This window comes from Oncorhynchus masou, chromosome 24 (assembly GCF_036934945.1).
Source record: "Oncorhynchus masou masou isolate Uvic2021 chromosome 24, UVic_Omas_1.1, whole genome shotgun sequence".
Lineage (NCBI taxonomy): Eukaryota > Metazoa > Chordata > Actinopteri > Salmoniformes > Salmonidae > Oncorhynchus > Oncorhynchus masou.
Window position 1 is genome coordinate 107581013 of NC_088235.1, and position 18691 is coordinate 107599703.

Below are 18691 nucleotides of genomic sequence, written 5' to 3' on the forward strand. Positions count from 1 at the left end.
TACCACTCAATGCTTATTCAGCTCTTAATTTAAGCACATCAGATTACTGTAGAAATGTCTCTATCTCATGTAGCTGAACAATAGTGGAAGACCTAGAAGACCTATTTATTCTGATATCTAACATAGTGGTCATAAAAATACTACAAATTAAAATCATTCAAATTAAAATGAGTTCTGTTCTGACCTATTATTAATAGACTGAACCAACACAGTTCCTACATTGGGTATTTTCACAAGAACTGTTCTTTAAAAAAACATTTTTTAAATGTAAGGGTTGGATCAGCTTAATATTGCGGAAAGATTGCTGCTTTCATCAATATAATAGTCTGCATCATTTCCAATCCCACATATAATTTTGGGGTAAATATATATATCCATATACAGTGGGGAGGAACAAGTATTTGATACACTGCCAATTTTGCTGGTTTTCCTACTTACAAAGCATGTCGAGGTCTGTAATTTTTATCATAGGTACACTTCAACTGAGAGAGACGGAATCTAAAACAAAAATCCAGAAAATCACATTTTATGATTTTTAACTAATTAATTTGCATTTTATTGCATGACAGTTGAAGTGTACCTATGATAAAAATTACAGACCTCTACATGCTTTGTAAGTAGGAAAACCTGCAAAATCGGCAGTGTATCAAATACTTGTTCTCCCCACTGTACATGCACGTATGCATACATATTCACATATATACATACACATACCTATATAGATATACATACTGTTAAGAATATACGTTTATTATTCCCTGCAAACCCTACCACCCTTCCCCCAATTGGAGTAAACTAATAAACAGTTCGGCTTCCAGCTACAGTTTATACATCTTATTCACATTTTACAGACACAATCTATTTTACAATAGTTATATTTTGTTTGTTTTTAGTCCTTCCTCTATTTCTGATCCATCCAGTTTGATGTATATTTGTAACTGTGCTATATCACAAAATTATGAACCTGTATCCATTTTACAGACCTTGAATGTTTTACATTGGCTATCTTGTTATAAGTCCCACCCTACAGCTCCATTCAACCCCTCCCATTAATTTCTCAACATCATCCATTTTGGATTTCTATTTGCCATATATTTTTCAACTATGCTGTGATGCTTCACAAAAGTAGTGAACCTTTCCATTCTCATAGCTTCTACAGATTGTACATTAAAAATAAACATGTTTGCTAATATAATTATTATATTATTTATTGATTGACTATGGCTTTTCAAATCACCCGGTATTGCTATCTGCAGCGTTAGTTCTAGGCAAATGTTGCAATTCTTCAGCCATTCCTGGACCTGTGACCAAACACGAGCTACATATGGACAATACCAAAATAAAAAATATGAAGTTTTGAATCCCGCGTTGTTTTGCGTATCAATTCATAAACCATATGCCATGGAATGGGTAGATCGAAAATCTCTTCCCAACTATTTTGCAATTTATATGGCACAGCTGTCAGTTTGTTGGTCCTTAAATAAAATTGGTATATGTTTTTAAGTTATCACACTTTTCTTTAACCATTTATGTTCTTTAATACAGGGCCGACATACAAGTTCCTTCATTTTTCCCCCTTCTACTTGCCTCTTCCATTTTTGTGGTAAAGTTGCAATTAATGGGTTGTGATTTTGGGTGGAGCAGACATTTCCATATGTCAGTGTTAGCTGCATGTGTGACATAACTCCACCAGTCCTATTTATGATATCATTCACTAAAATTATACCTATGTTTTTACCGCAGTGAAGGTTTGATTAAATTCCATGCATTGGAGTTTTTCTGGTATTTTGGGTCAGTCCCACTGGACAGTGGTTCTCTTCAGTGCTGCCTGGGGGCTGGAACTCTGTAGACAAACATTAACTTTGGGATAGACACTGTTTATTTATGTTCTACTCCTTCCATTTTTACTGCATCTACCATTTGATCAACATGAAATCCTCTCTGACTCTGCTGTGTCTGGTGGTATGGGTGAATGTGGATGCTTCATCAGCTCAGACTGGTAAGGATGTGTTTTCCTTCACTTTCTCACATGCTTGTAGTGCCCACATTGTGTTAGTATTCACCAATTGCTCTGTAAGACTGACTAGACAAAGTGAGTAAACATAATTGATGTACTCACGTTTCTTATTATAGCCAATAATTTAGCTCATTGTCAATATATAAGTCGGTGAAATGACAATTAACCAGCAGAAAATCTTGCAGACATAAGCGTGATTTAAGTATACTGCATGTTTGTTTTTTTTAATTACACATTTTTCAGGGGGTGCTGCAGCACCCTCATCACCCTTAGTTCCACACTGCTAATTTTGCAGAATGTGCCTTTAAAATGTTTTAATGCTCGTCTCCAACTCATGTGTAAGACCAATTCATCTCTAACTTATTCCACTGCAGATGAATCTCATAATTTCTAATAATATCCATCATGATTTAATGTTGCATTGATACAGATTCGATAATGTCACAGAATTGAAACATATGTGTGCTAAACTACTGTAATAGAGCTGTGTGATGATCAGTGCTTGGAATGTGAAGTTTCTATCTGCTAAAAGAAGATTCTGAGATAATTGGTTTTAAAACTCCAAACCCTCATCGGTTTGAATGGTGTCAGCAAATTAGAGTATTTTGAGTACTATATAGGTAGAGAACACTGAACAGAACAAGGCTGTGTCAATAACAACATAGAACTTTGTAGTGCCAAGCTCTCTGTTTGTCTAAAGGTTTTTCCTCTGCTCCTCTGTTAGTGTGCAGTGGACCTCTTCCAAATGTGCCCGATGCCAGGGTCACTGAGGAAAGCATAAAAAATGAATACAAAGAGGACGACATTGTCCTTTTTTCCTGCAACTTTGGCTTTGTGCCAGCAAGCAGAATAAGTTATCAGTGTAAGAAGAATAAGTGGGTGGTGGTCCGTCAGGGGAAATGCAAGCGTGAGTATTTCTTTCAATGTTATAGATTCAATATTGTTGTTATACATTTGACATTTTAGTCATTTAAAAACACGTTCTTATCCAGAGCGACTTATAGTTAGTGCATTTATCTTAAAGAGATAGCTGGGGATTTTGTCAATGAGGGGAAGTAGATAATGGGCCTCACTGCCAAAATCCCAAACTATCCCTTTAAGATAGCTAAGTGAGACAGCCACATTATGTTCATTTTTCCTCAACAAAATAGCTATAGTAGCAGTTATGATTAGCATAAGCCCATAATAGCTTAGTTAAACGCTCTAAAAGATCTGTTGACACATCACTTTCTTACATACTGTATCATGATCTTGTTTTCCTGTGGTTTCCTGACATCTAGCTAAACCATGTGAGCTCCCTGATGAAACTGCCAATGGCCACTACAGCATCCACATTGGAGATGACTTTGTCTTTGGAGCCACTATCAAATACACTTGCAACGACGGGCAAGTTTTTTTTTTTAAGATTGAATTTCATTATTATTTATGATAAATGTTTCAAATAATAGCTCACACCCCAATAGCCCTCTGTCCTTCCAATCCAGCCTGTCTAGTATGGGGCTGAATCCAGCCTGTCTAGTGTGGGGCTTAATCAAGCCTGTCAAGTATGAGGCTGAATCCAGCCTGTCTAGTATGGGGCTGAATCCAGCCTGTCTAGTATGGGGCTGAATCCAGCCTGTCTAGTATGGGGCTGAATCCAGCCTGTCTAGTATGGGGTTGAATCCAGCCTGTCTAGTATGAGCTGTATCCAGCCTGTCTAGTATGGGGTTGAAACCAGTATGTCTAGTTTGGGGCTGAATCCAGCCTGTCTAGTATGAGCTGTATCCAGCCTGTCTAGTATGGGGTTGAAACCAGTATGTCTAGTATGAGCTGTATCCAGCCTGTCTAGTATGGGGTTGAATCCAGCCTGTCTAGTATGAGCTGTATCCAGCCTGTCTAGTATGGGGTTGAATCCAGCCTGTCTAGTATGAGCTGTATCCAGCCTGTCTAGTATGGGGTTGAAACCAGTATGTCTATTATGGGGCTGAATCCAATCTTTCGTAAATGTGCTGAATCAAGCCTGTCTTGAATGGGGCTGAATCCAGCCTGTCTTGAATGGGGCTGAATCCAGCATTTCAAGAATGGGATGAATCCAGGCTGTCTAGTATGGGTCTGAATCCAGCCGGTCTAGTTTGGGGCTGAATCCAGCCTGTCTATTATGGGGTTGAATAGAGCCTGCCGATTATGGGTCTGAATCCAGCCTGTCTAGTATGGATCTGAATCCAGGCTGTCTAGAATGGGGTTGAAACCAGGCTGTCAAGTATGGATCTGAATCCAGCCTGTCAAGTATGGATCTGAATCCAGCCTGTCAAGTATGGGGCTGAATCCAGCCTGCGTGGTATGGGGTTGAAACCAGTATGTCTAGTTTGGGGCTGAATCCAGCCTTCCTAGTATGGGGCTGTATTCAGCCTGTCTAGTATGGATCTGAATCCAGCCTGTCTAGTATAGTGCTGAATCCAGCCTGTGTGGTATGGTCCTGAATCAAACTGTCTGGTATGGGGCTGAATCCAGCCTGCGTGGTATGGGGCTGAATCCAGCCTGCGTGGTATGGGGCTGAATCCAGCCTGCGTGGTATGGGACTGAATCCAGCCTGCGTGGTATGGGACTGAATCAAACTGTCTGGTATGGGGCTGAATCCAGACTGTGTGGTATGGTCCTGAATCAAACTGTCTGGTATGGGGCTGAATCCAGCCTGCGTGGTATGGGGCTGAATCAAACTGTCTGGTATGGGGCTGAATCCAGACTGTGTGGTATGGTCCTGAATCAAACTGTCTGGTATGGGGCTGAATCAAACTGTGTGGTATGGTCCTGAATCAAACTGTCTGGTATGGGGCTGAATCAAACTGTCTGGTATGGGGCTGAATCCAGACTGTGTGGTATGGTCCTGAATCAAACTGTCTGGTATGGGGCTGAATCAAACTGTGTGGTATGGGGCTGAATCAAACTGTCTGGTATGGGGCTGAATCCAGACTGTGTGGTATGGGGCTGAATCAAACTGTCTGGTATGGGGCTGAATCAAACTGTCTGGTATGGGGCTGAATCCAGACTGTGTGGTATGGGGCTGAATCAAACTGTGTGGTATGGTCCTGAATCAAACTGTCTGGTATGGGGCTGAATCAAACTGTCTGGTATGGGGCTGAATCAAACTGTCTGGTATGGGGCTGAATCCAGACTGTGTGGTATGGGGCTGAATCAAACTGTCTGGTATGGGGCTGAATCCAGACTGTGTGGTATGGGGCTGAATCAAACTGTCTGGTATGGGGCTGAATCCAGACTGTGTGGTATGGTCCTGAATCAAACTGTCTGGTATGGGGCTGAATCAAACTGTCTGGTATGGGGCTGAATCCAGACTGTGTGGTATGGGGCTGAATCAAACTGTCTGGTATGGGACTGAATCCAGACTGTGTGGTATGGTCCTGAATCAAACTGTCTGGTATGGTCCTGAATCAAACTGTCTGGTATGGGGCTGAATCCAGACTGTCTGGTATGGGGCTGAATCAAACTGTCTGGTATGGGGCTGAATCCAGACTGTGTGGTATGGGGCTGAATCAAACTGTCTGGTATGGGGCTGAATCCAGACTGTGTGGTATGGGGCTGAATCAAACTGTCTGGTATGGGGCTGAATCAAACTGTCTGGTATGGGGCTGAATCAAACTGTCTGGTATGGGGCTGAATCCAGACTGTGTGGTATGGGGCTGAATCAAACTGTCTGGTATGGGGCTGAATCCAGACTGTGTGGTATGGGGCTGAATCAAACTGTCTGGTATGGGGCTGAATCAAACTGTCTGGTATGGGGCTGAATCCAGCCTGCGTGGTATGGTCCTGAATCAAACTGTCTGGTATGGGGCTGAATCCAGACTGTGTGGTATGGTCCTGAATCAAACTGTCTGGTATGGGGCTGAATCCAGCCTGCGTGATATGGGGCTGAATCCAGCCTGCGTGGTATGGGGCTGAATCCAGCCTGCGTGGTATGGGGCTGAATCCAGCCTGCGTGGTATGGGGCTGAATCCAGCCTGCGTGGTATGGGGCTGAATCCAGACTGTGTGGTATGGTCCTGAATCAAACTGTCTGGTATGGGGCTGAATCCAGCCTGCGTGGTATGGGGCTGAATCCAGCCTGCGTGGTATGGGGCTGAATCCAGCCTGCGTGGTATGGGACTGAATCCAGCCTGCGTGGTATGGGACTGAATCCAGCCTGCGTGGTATGGGACTGAATCCAGCCTGCGTGGTATGGGGCTGAATCCAGCCTGCGTGGTATGGGACTGAATCCAGCCTGCGTGGTATGGGACTGAATCAAACTGTCTGGTATGGGGCTGAATCCAGACTGTCTGGTATGGGACTGAATCCAGCCTGCGTGGTATGGGACTGAATCCAGCCTGCGTGGTATGGGGCTGAATCCAGCCTGCGTGGTATGGGACTGAATCCAGCCTGCGTGGTATGGGACTGAATCAAACTGTCTGGTATGGGGCTGAATCCAGCCTGCGTGGTATGGGACTGAATCCAGCCTGCGTGGTATGGGACTGAATCCAGCCTGCGTGGTATGGGACTGAATCCAGCCTGCGTGGTATGGGGCTGAATCCAGCCTGCGTGGTATGGGACTGAATCCAGCCTGCGTGGTATGGGACTGAATCAAACTGTCTGGTATGGGGCTGAATCCAGCCTGCGTGGTATGGGGCTGAATCCAGACTGTGTGGTATGGGGCTGAATCCAGCCTGCGTGGTATGGGGCTGAATCCAGCCTGCGTGGTATGGGGCTGAATCCAGCCTGCGTGGTATGGGGCTGAATCCAGCCTGCGTGGTATGGGGCTGAATCCAGCCTGCGTGGTATGGGGCTGAATCCAGACTGTGTGGTATGGGACTGAATCCAGCCTGCGTGGTATGGGGCTGAATCCAGCCTGCGTGGTATGGGACTGAATCCAGCCTGCGTGGTATGGGACTGAATCCAGCCTGCGTGGTATGGGACTGAATCCAGCCTGCGTGGTATGGGACTGAATCCAGCCTGCGTGGTATGGGACTGAATCCAGCCTGCGTGGTATGGGGCTGAATCCAGCCTGCGTGGTATGGGACTGAATCCAGCCTGCGTGGTATGGGACTGAATCAAACTGTCTGGTATGGGGCTGAATCCAGCCTGCGTGGTATGGGGCTGAATCAAACTGTCTGGTATGGGGCTGAATCCAGACTGTGTGGTATAGGGCTGAATCAAACTGTCTGGTATGGGGCTGAATCAAACTGTCTGGTATGGGGCTGAATCAAACTGTCTGGTATGGGGCTGAATCCAGCCTGCGTGGTATGGTCCTGAATCAAACTGTCTGGTATGGGGCTGAATCCAGACTGTGTGGTATGGTCCTGAATCAAACTGTCTGGTATGGGGCTGAATCCAGCCTGCGTGGTATGGGGCTGAATCAAACTGTCTGGTATGGGGCTGAATCCAGACTGTGTGGTATGGTCCTGAATCAAACTGTCTGGTATGGGGCTGAATCCAGCCTGCGTGGTATGGTCCTGAATCAAACTGTCTGGTATGGGGCTGAATCCAGACTGTGTGGTATGGTCCTGAATCAAACTGTCTGGTATGGGGCTGAATCCAGACTGTGTGGTATGGTCCTGAATCAAACTGTCTGGTATGGGGCTGAATCCAGACTGTGTGGTATGGTCCTGAATCAAACTGTCTGGTATGGGGCTGAATCCAGACTGTGTGGTATGGGGCTGAATCAAACTGTCTGGTATGGGGCTGAATCCAGCCTGCGTGGTATGGGGCTGAATCAAACTGTCTGGTATGGGGCTGAATCCAGACTGTGTGGTATGGTCCTGAATCAAACTGTCTGGTATGGGGCTGAATCCAGACTGTGTGGTATGGGGCTGAATCAAACTGTCTGGTATGGGGCTGAATCCAGACTGTGTGGTATGGGGCTGAATCAAACTGTCTGGTATGGGGCTGAATCCAGACTGTGTGGTATGGTCCTGAATCAAACTGTCTGGTATGGGGCTGAATCCAGACTGTGTGGTATGGTCCTGAATCAAACTGTCTGGTATGGGGCTGAATCCAGACTGTGTGGTATGGTCCTGAATCAAACTGTCTGGTATGGGGCTGAATCCAGCCTGCGTGGTATGGGGCTGAATCCAGCCTGCGTGGTATGGGGCTGAATCCAGCCTGCGTGGTATGGGGCTGAATCCAGACTGTGTGGTATGGTCCTGAATCAAACTGTCTGGTATGGGGCTGAATCCAGCCTGCGTGGTATGGGGCTGAATCCAGCCTGCGTGGTATGGGGCTGAATCCAGCCTGCGTGGTATGGGACTGAATCCAGCCTGCGTGGTATGGGACTGAATCCAGCCTGCGTGGTATGGGACTGAATCCAGCCTGCGTGGTATGGGGCTGAATCCAGCCTGCGTGGTATGGGACTGAATCCAGCCTGCGTGGTATGGGACTGAATCAAACTGTCTGGTATGGGGCTGAATCCAGACTGTCTGGTATGGGACTGAATCCAGCCTGCGTGGTATGGGACTGAATCCAGCCTGCGTGGTATGGGGCTGAATCCAGCCTGCGTGGTATGGGACTGAATCCAGCCTGCGTGGTATGGGACTGAATCAAACTGTCTGGTATGGGGCTGAATCCAGCCTGCGTGGTATGGGACTGAATCCAGCCTGCGTGGTATGGGACTGAATCCAGCCTGCGTGGTATGGGACTGAATCCAGCCTGCGTGGTATGGGGCTGAATCCAGCCTGCGTGGTATGGGACTGAATCCAGCCTGCGTGGTATGGGACTGAATCAAACTGTCTGGTATGGGGCTGAATCCAGCCTGCGTGGTATGGGGCTGAATCCAGACTGTGTGGTATGGGGCTGAATCCAGCCTGCGTGGTATGGGGCTGAATCCAGCCTGCGTGGTATGGGGCTGAATCCAGCCTGCGTGGTATGGGGCTGAATCCAGCCTGCGTGGTATGGGGCTGAATCCAGCCTGCGTGGTATGGGGCTGAATCCAGACTGTGTGGTATGGGACTGAATCCAGCCTGTGTGGTATGGGGCTGAATCCAGCCTGCGTGGTATGGGACTGAATCCAGCCTGCGTGGTATGGGACTGAATCCAGCCTGCGTGGTATGGGACTGAATCCAGCCTGCGTGGTATGGGACTGAATCCAGCCTGCGTGGTATGGGACTGAATCCAGCCTGCGTGGTATGGGGCTGAATCCAGCCTGCGTGGTATGGGACTGAATCCAGACTGTGTGGTATGGGGCTGAATCAAACTGTCTGGTATGGGGCTGAATCAAACTGTCTGGTATGGGGCTGAATCCAGCCTGCGTGGTATGGTCCTGAATCAAACTGTCTGGTATGGGGCTGAATCCAGACTGTGTGGTATGGTCCTGAATCAAACTGTCTGGTATGGGGCTGAATCCAGCCTGCGTGGTATGGTCCTGAATCAAACTGTCTGGTATGGGGCTGAATCCAGACTGTGTGGTATGGTCCTGAATCAAACTGTCTGGTATGGGGCTGAATCCAGCCTGCGTGGTATGGTCCTGAATCAAACTGTCTGGTATGGGGCTGAATCCAGACTGTGTGGTATGGTCCTGAATCAAACTGTCTGGTATGGGGCTGAATCCAGACTGTGTGGTATGGGGCTGAATCAAACTGTCTGGTATGGGGCTGAATCCAGACTGTGTGGTATGGTCCTGAATCAAACTGTCTGGTATGGGGCTGAATCCAGCCTGCGTGGTATGGGGCTGAATCCAGCCTGCGTGGTATGGGGCTGAATCCAGCCTGCGTGGTATGGGGCTGAATCCAGACTGTGTGGTATGGGACTGAATCAAACTGTCTGGTATGGGGCTGAATCCGTCATGTCTAGTATGTGGAAAAATCCAACCTGTCTAGTATGGGGCTGAATCTAGCCTGTCTTGAATGTGGCTGAATCCAGCCTGTCTAGTTTGTGGCTGAATCCATCCTGTCTAATATGGGCTGAATCCAGCCTGCCTAGTATTGGGCTGAGTCCATCCTGTCTGTTATGCTGCTGAATCCAGCCTGTCTTAAATGGGTTGAATCCAATCTTTCGTAAATGTGCTGAATCCAGCCAGTCTTGAACGGGGCTAAATCCAGCCTGTCTTGAATGGGGCTGAATCCAGCCTGCCAAGTTTGGGCTGAATCCAGCATTTCAAGAATGGGATGAATCCAGCCTATATTAAATGGTTTGAATCCAGGCTGTCTAGTATGGGGTTGAATCCAGCCTGCCTAGTATGGGGCTGAACCCAGCCTGTCTAGAATGGGGTTAAATCCAACCAGTCTCGTATGGGGCTGAATCCATCTTGTCTAGTATGTGGCTGAATCCATCTTGTCTAGTATGGGCTGAATCCACCCTGTCTAGTATGGGCTGAATCCATCTTGTCTAGTATGGGCTGAATCCATCTTGTCTAGTATGGGCTGAATCCATCTTGTCTAGTATGGGGCTGAATCCACCCTGTCTAGTATGTGGCTGAATCCATCTTGTCTAGTATGGGGCTGAATCCATCTTGTCTAGTATGGGCTGAATCCATCTTGTCTAGTATGGGGCTGAATCCATCTTGTCTAGTATGGGCTGAATCCATCTTGTCTAGTATGGGGCTGAATCCATCTTGTCTAGTATGGGCTGAATCCATCTTGTCTAGTATGGGGCTGAATCCATCTTGTCTAGTATGGGGCTGAATCCATCTTGTCTAGTATGGGCTGAATCCATCTTGTCTAGTATGGGCTGAATCCATCTTGTCTAGTATGGGGCTGAATCCATCTTGTCTAGTATGGGCTGAACCCATCTTGTCTAGTATGGGGCTGAATCCATCTTGTCTAGTATGGGCTGAATCCATCTTGTCTAGTATGGGGCTGAATCCATCTTGTCTAGTATGGGGCTGAATCCATCTTGTCTAGTATGGGCTGAACCCATCTTGTCTAGTATGGGGCTGAACCCATCTTGTCTAGTATGGGGCTGAACCCATCTTGTCGAGTATGGGGTTGAACCCATCTTGTCTAGTATGGGGCTGAACCCATCTTGTCTAGTATGGGGCTGAACCCATCTTGTCTAGTATGGGGCTGAACCCATCTTGTCTAGTATGGGGCTGAACCCATCTTGTCTAGTATGGGGCTGAACCCATCTTGTCTAGTATGGGGATTATTCCAGCCTGCCTAGTATTCGGGCTGAATCTACCCTGTCTAGTATGTGGCTTAATACATTTACATTTACATTTAAGTCATTTAGCAGACGCTCTTATCCAGAGCGACTTACAAATTGGTGAATTCACCTTCTGACATTAATCTAGCCAGTCTAGTTTTGGGCTGAATCCAGCGTGTCTAGTATGGTGCTGAATCCGTTCTGTCAAGTATGGACTGAATCCAGCAATTCTAGTATGGGACATATCCAGGCTGTCTTAAATTGGCTGAATCCAGCCTGTCTAGAATGGGGTTGAATCCAAACTGTCGCGTATGGGGCCGAATCCAGCCTGTCTAGAATGGGGTTGAATCCAGACTGTCTAGTATGGGGCTGAATCCAGCCTGTCTAGTATGGGGTTGAATCCAGCCTGTCTTGTATGGGGCTGAATCCAACCTGTCAAGTATGGGGCAGAATCCAGAACTTCTAGTATGGGGTTGAATCCAGCCCGTCCAGTATGGGGTTGAAACCAGCCCGTCTAGTGTGGGGCTGAATCCAGCCCGTCTAGTGTGGGGTTTAATCCAGCCAGTCTTGTATGTTGCTGAATCCAGCCCGTCCAGTATGGGGTTGAAACCAGCCTGTCTAGTATGGGCTGAATCCACCCTGTCTAGAATGGGGCTGAATCCATCTTGTCTAGTATGGGCTGAATCCATCTTGTCTAGTATGGGCTGAATCCAGGCTGCCTAGTATAGGGCTGAATCCATCTTGTCTAGTATGGGCTGAATCCATCTTGTCTAGTATGGGGCTGAATCCAGCCTGTCTAGCATATGGTTAAATCCAGCCAGTCTGGTCTGGGGCTGAATCCAGCCTGCATTGTATGGGGCTAAATTCAGCCTGTCTTGTAGGAGGATGAATCCAGCCTGTCTTGTATGAGGATGATTCCAGCCCGTCTAGTATGGGGCTGATTCAAGCTTGTCTAGTATGGGCTGAATACATCTTGTCTAGTATGGGCTGAATCCATCTTGTCTAGTATGGGCTGAATCCATCTTGTCTAGTATGGGGCTGAATCCATCTTGTCTAGTATGGGCTGAATCCATCTTGTCTAGTATGGGGCTGAATCCATCTTGTCTAGTATGGGGCTGAATCCATCTTGTCTAGTATGGGGCTGAATCCATCTTGTCTAGTATGGGCTGAATCCATCTTGTCTAGTATGGGGCTGAATCCATCTTGTCTAGTATGGGCCTGAATCCATCTTGTCTAGTATGGGCTGAATCCATCTTGTCTAGTATGGGCTGAACCCATCTTGTCTAGTATGGGGCTGAATCCATCTTGTCTAGTATGGGCTGAATCCATCTTGTCTAGTATGGGCTGAACCCATCTTGTCTAGTATGGGGCTGAACCCATCTTGTCTAGTATGGGGCTGAACCCATCTTGTCTAGTATGGGCTGAACCCATCTTGTCTAGTATGGGCTGAACCCATCTTGTCTAGTATGGGGCTGAACCCATCTTGTCTAGTATGGGGATTATTCCAGCCTGACAAGTATTCGGGCTGAATCTATCCTATCTAGTATGTGGCTTAATCTAGCCAATCTAGTTTTGGGCTGAATCCAGCATGTCTAGTATGGTGCTGAATCCGTTCTGTCAAGTATGGACTGAATCCAGCAATTCTAGTATTGGACATATCCAGGCTGTCTTAAATTGGCTGAATCCAGCCTGTCTAGAATGGGGTTGAATCCACCATGTCTATTATGGGCTGAATCCAGCCTGTATAGTATGGGGCTGAATCTACCCTGTCTAGTATGGGCTGAATCCATCTTGTCTAGCATGGGGCTGAATCCATCTTGTCTAGTATAGGGCTGAATCCATCTTGTCTAGTATGGGCTGAATCCATCTTGTCTAGTATGGGGCTGAATCCATCTTGTCTAGTATGGGCTGAATCCATCTTGTCTAGTATGGGCTGAATCCATCTTGTCTAGTGTGGGGCTGAATCCATCTTGTCTAGTGTGGGGCTGAATCCATCTTGTCTAGTATGGGCTGAATCCATCTTGTCTAGTATGGGCTGAATCCATCTTGTCTAGTATGGGGCTGAATCCATCTTGTCTAGTATGGGGCTGAATCCATCTTGTCTAGTATGGGGCTGAATCCATCTTGTCTAGTATGGGCTGAATCCATCTTGTCTAGTATGGGGCTGAATCCATCTTGTCTAGTATGGGGCTGAATCCATCTTGTCTAGTATGGGGCTGAATCCAGCCAGTCTTGTATGTTGCTGAATCCAGCCAGTCTTGTATGTTGCTGAATCCAGCCAGTCTAGTATGGGGCTGAATCCAGCCTGTCTAGTATGGGGCTGAATCCAGCATGTCTAGTATGGGGCTGAATCCAGCCTGTCTAGTATTGGGCTGAATCCATCTTGTCTAGTATGGGGCTGAATCCATCTTGTCTAGTATGGGGCTGAATCCAGCCTGTCTAGTATGGGGCTGAATCCAGCCTGTCTAGTATGAGGCTGAATCCAGCCAGTCTTGTATGTTGCTGAATCCAGCCAGTCTAGTATGGGGCTGAATCCATCTTGTCTAGTATGGGGCTGAACCCATCTTGTCTAGTATGGGGCTGAACCCATCTTGTCTAGTATGGGGCTGAATCCATCTTGTCTAGTATGGGGCTGAATCCAGCCTGTCTAGTATGAGGCTGAATCCAGCCAGTCTTGTATGTTGCTGAATCCAGCCAGTCTTGTATGTTGCTGAATCCAGCCAGTCTAGTATGGGGCTGAATCCAGCCTGTCTAGTATGAGGCTGAATCCAGCCAGTCTTGTATGTTGCTGAATCCAGCCAGTCTTGTATGTTGCTGAATCCAGCCAGTCTAGTATGGGGCTGAATCCAGCCTGTCTAGTATGGGGCTGAATCCAGCCTGTCTAGTATGAGGCTGAATCCAGCCAGTCTTGTATGTTGCTGAATCCAGCCAGTCTAGTATGGGGCTGAATCCAGCCAGTCTTGTATGTTGCTGAATCCAGCCAGTCTAGTATGGGGCTGAATCTAACCAGTCCAGTATGGGGTTTAATCCAGACAGTCTTGTATGTTGCTGAATCCAGCCAGTCTAGTATGGGGCTGAATCTAAACAGTAAAGTATGGGGTTTAATCCAGACAGTCTTGTATGTTGCTGAATCCAGCCTGTCTAGAATGGGGTTGAATCCAGCCTGTCCAGTATGGGGCTGAATCCACCCTGTCTAGTATGGGCTGAATCCATCTTGTCTAGTATGGTGCTGAATCCAGCCTGTCTAGTATGGGGCTGAATCCAGCCAGTCTAGTATGGGGCTGAATCCATCTTGTCTAGTATGGGCTGAATCCATCTTGTCTAATATGGGCTGAATCCAGCCTGTCTAGTATGGGGCTGAATCCATCTTGTCTAGTATGGGCTGAATCCAGCCTGTCTAGTATGGGGCTGAATCCATCTTGTCTAATATGGGCTGAATCCAGCCTGTCTAGTATGGGGCTGAATCCATCTTGTCTAGTATGGGCTGAATCCATCTTGTCTAATATGGGCTGAATCCAGCCAGTCTAGTATGGGGCTGAATCCATCTTGTCTAGTATGGGCTGAATCCATCTTGTCTAATATGGGCTGAATCCAGCCTGTCTAATATGGGCTGAATCCAGCCTGTCTAGTATGGGGCTGAATCCATCTTGTCTAGTATGGGCTGAATCCATCTTGTCTAATATGGGCTGAATCCAGCCTGTCTAGTATGGGGCTGAATCCATCTTGTCTAATATGGGCTGAATCCAGCCTGTCTAGTATGGGGCTGAATTCAGCCTGTCTTGTATGGGGCTGAATCCAGCCTGTCTAGTATGGGGCTGAATCCATATTGTCTAGTATGGGGCTGAATCCATATTGTCTAGTATGGGGCGGAATCCATCTTGTCTAGTATGGGGCTGAATCCATATTGTCTAGTATTGGGCTGAATTCATCTTGTCTAGTATGGGGCTGAATCCATCTTGTCTAGTATGGGGCTGAATCCAGCCAGTCTAGTATGGGGCTGAATCCAGCCTGTCTAGTGTGGGGCTGAATCCATCTTGTCTAGTGTGGGGCTGAATCCATCTGGTCTAGTATGGGGCTGAATCCATCTTGTCTAGTATGGGCTGAATACAGCAATTCTAGTATGGGACAAATCCAGCCTGTCTAGTATGGGGCTGAATCCACCCTGTCTAGTATGGGCTGAATCCATCTTGTCTCGTATGGGCTGAATCCAGCCAGTCTAGTATGGGGCTGAATCCAGCCTGTCTAGTATGGGCTGAATCCAGCCAGTCTAGTATGGGGCTGAATCCATCTTGTCTCGTATGGGGCTGAATCCATCTTGTCTAGGATGGGCTGAATCCATCTTGTCTAGTATGGGGCTGAATCCATCTTGTCTAGTATGGGCTGAATCCATCTTGTCTCGTATGGGGCTGAATCCATCTTGTCTAGTATGGGGCTGAATCCATCTTGTCTCGTATGGGGCTGAATCCATCTTGTCAAGTATGGGGCTGAATCCATCTTGTCTAGTATGGGGCTGAATCCATCTTGTCTAACATGGGCTGAATCCATCTTGTCTAGTATGGGGCTGAATCCATCTTGTCTAGTATGGGCTGAATCCATCTTGTCTCGTATGGGGCTGAATCCATCTTGTCTAGTATGGGCTGAATCCATCTTGTCTAGTATGGGGCTGAATCCATCTTGTCTAGTATGGGCTGAATCCATCTTGTCTCGTATGGGGCTGAATCCATCTTGTCTCGTATGGGCTGAATACAGCAATTCTAGTATGGGACAAATCCAGCCTGTCTAGTATGGGGCTGAATCCAGCCTGTCTTGTATGGGGCTGAATTCAGCCTGTCTTGTATGGGGCTGAATCCAGCCTGTCTTGTATGGGGTTTAATCTAACCAGTCCAGTATGGGGTTGAATTCAGCCAGTCTAGTATGGGGTTTAATCTAACCAGTCCAGTATGGGGTTGAATTCAGCCAGTCTAGTATGGGGTTTAATCTAACCAGTCCAGTATGGGGTTGAATTCAGCCAGTCTAGTATGGGGCTGAATCCAGCCTGTCTTGTATGGGGTTGAATCCAGCCAGTCTAGTATGGGGTTTAATCTAACCAGTCCAGTATGGGGTTGAATTCAGCCAGTCTAGTATGGGGTTTAATCTAACCAGTCCAGTATGGGGTTGAATTCAGCCAGTCTAGTATGGGGTTTAATCTAACCAGTCCAGTATGGGGTTGAATTCAGCCAGTCTAGTATGGGGTTTAATCTAACCAGTCCAGTATGGGGTTGAATCCAGCCAGTCTATTATGGGGTTTAATCTAACCAGTCTAGTATGGTGCTGAATCCAGCCCATCTTGTATGGGGTTGAATTTAGAACATGGCTAATGCGGTGACAGACATCATAATAGCACCTAATCACGTAATTATGTCTGTAGTTATCAGATGGTGAGCAAAATGGACACCAGAACCTGTATGGTGGCAGGATGGAGCAACCACCTGCCCATATGTGAAGGTAACCATCTATTCATTGAATATTATGAACTGGGTAGTTTGGCTTAAGGCCGTGGTATATAATACCGTTGAACATGGGTATGACCCCCCCAAAAAATGTTTCACTGTTCAAACGTAACCAGTTTTTCATTGCAAAAAGGCACCTCGGGGTTTTTGGTATATGGCCAATATACCACTGCTAATAGCTGTATCCAGGCTCACCGTGCTACATTGAGTCTTGGAACAGTCCTCAGCCGTGGTTTATTAACCATATTTATTGGCCATTTTTCTCAGGAATTATTGCTTAATTTTAGTATATACAGAATAACATCTTACTTACTTTTTACAATGCACATTACACTAACTCAGAGGGTTCATGAAGTTATAGACTGTACAACACCCTGCAATATGATCTTTCTCCGTAGTGGTGAGTTGTGCCCCCGAGGCTACAGATGGACGGGTGGTTGTGAGCGGTCTGCCAGATGATGATGGCGTTATAAAGTACGGTCATGAGCTCAAGTTCAGCTGCCCCAACCCAGCACACCAGCTGAAGGGAAACCCACAGGTAGTGTGTGCCACGGGGGGGATGTGGAACAACCATTTCCCAACCTGTGAAGGTAAACATTTCACTTTAGCCAAAACAAGGCAAATCATTTTATCGACAACAACATGTACCTTCAGAAGTTACATCAGGTTTGCAAATGTGCTATATAGCAATTTTGGGATTTATCTATTATTTTCCCTCCATAATAGATGTGACTTGTGAAGCTGCAGAGAAGATGAAGAATGTGAACATGATAGGAATACCCCAAAACAGCACCATGAAGTATGGACACAGGCTACAGTTTGAGTGCAGCAACTCTAGACATATCCTGAAGGGGGAATCAGAGGTCGTCTGCTCAACCAATGGACAGTGGAGTCACTCCTTTCCAATTTGTGAAGGTAAATTGTATTTTTATTGATTGTTCCATTTCCCAATGTTTTAAATCAAGTTGTTTAAAGTAGATTTACAATCATCTCCAATTCACAAAAAAATGTGGCAAAAAAGGATGTTAGAAAATTTCTCTGGAATACTATTCTTGCTGGGACAATAGCAGCTTGGTACATTTCATCACTAGTACTTATGACCTCACTCGCGTCTTCCTAGAACCCAAGGATTTCTGTGGACCACCTCCACATCTCATGAACGGAGACACAAACAGCAATAGAGAACGTTACAGAAGCGGAGAATCAGTCCAATATTTCTGCCAGAAGTACTACATCCTTGATCCCCCTTCAGCGTACAAGACGTGTCGTGACGGGATCTGGATAGGACCGATAACCTGTCTGAGTAAGTTCTCTATAAAATAACTTTGGCCCAGTTCCTACTCAATCGCTTGCCAACTCCCCTATAACGATCAGAATGGATGAATTCCAGGAATGGAATTCAAGATCAATGGATTAATTACTATTTAAAAATGCATTCCGAGTTGAAAAGTAACTGTTGAACCATGCTCCTGAGGCATTGACAAGTGACATTCCTCAAGGAACTATGGGTATAGTGATAACATTCATTAAAATGGAAAAACAACCAAATATCAGTGTCCCTTGAAGGACACATTCACAGATTCCTGTACCATCTTCTCATTTCAGAACCCTGCACTGTGGATGAAGAGCTGATGAACACACAGAACATCCAATTTAAATATCCTCCAGAAGATCAAAATAAACTCTATGCCACACATGGGGATCATATCACTTTTAAGTGTCCTGGTCATCTTAGACTTGGCCCAGGTAGCATTGATTTTCGTCAGGAGTGTATAAACGGGTTCATGAACTTGCCTCATTGCCAATAGTGGCTTCAGCTTACGGGAAGAGAAGGGCAAAGGCTTGTTGGACAAACATGGTCAATGAATAACCTGTCAATAGTTTGCTCAAACCATTTGTTCTGGGGCTTTGCATAAGCTAAGAAACATTTACTTCACAGGAGTTGTTTTTCATGTCAGTCCGAACTTCAATAAAGTACCTCTGGTTTTGAATTCTCAATTATTTTGTCTGTTATTAGGGGAACAGTGTTATACTAGTCATGATCAGAAACAACAACGGTAGGGGGAATTAGCATCTAACGGCAGGAA

General features: G+C 46.3%; 1 protein-coding gene across 1 annotated transcript; it reads left to right on the plus strand.

The window, feature by feature from the left end:
• Positions 1-1841: 1841 nt before the first annotated feature.
• Positions 1842-18602, plus strand: LOC135513213 (complement factor H-like). Its single transcript, XM_064936017.1, has 8 exons — positions 1842-1999; positions 2742-2924; positions 3298-3403; positions 16523-16599; positions 17003-17194; positions 17331-17519; positions 17725-17907; positions 18210-18602. The coding sequence occupies exons 1-8, from the start codon at positions 1885-1887 to the stop codon at positions 18410-18412; spliced, it is 1248 nt and encodes a 415-aa protein (XP_064792089.1). The 5' UTR covers positions 1842-1884; the 3' UTR covers positions 18413-18602.
• Positions 18603-18691: the final 89 nt, after the last annotated feature.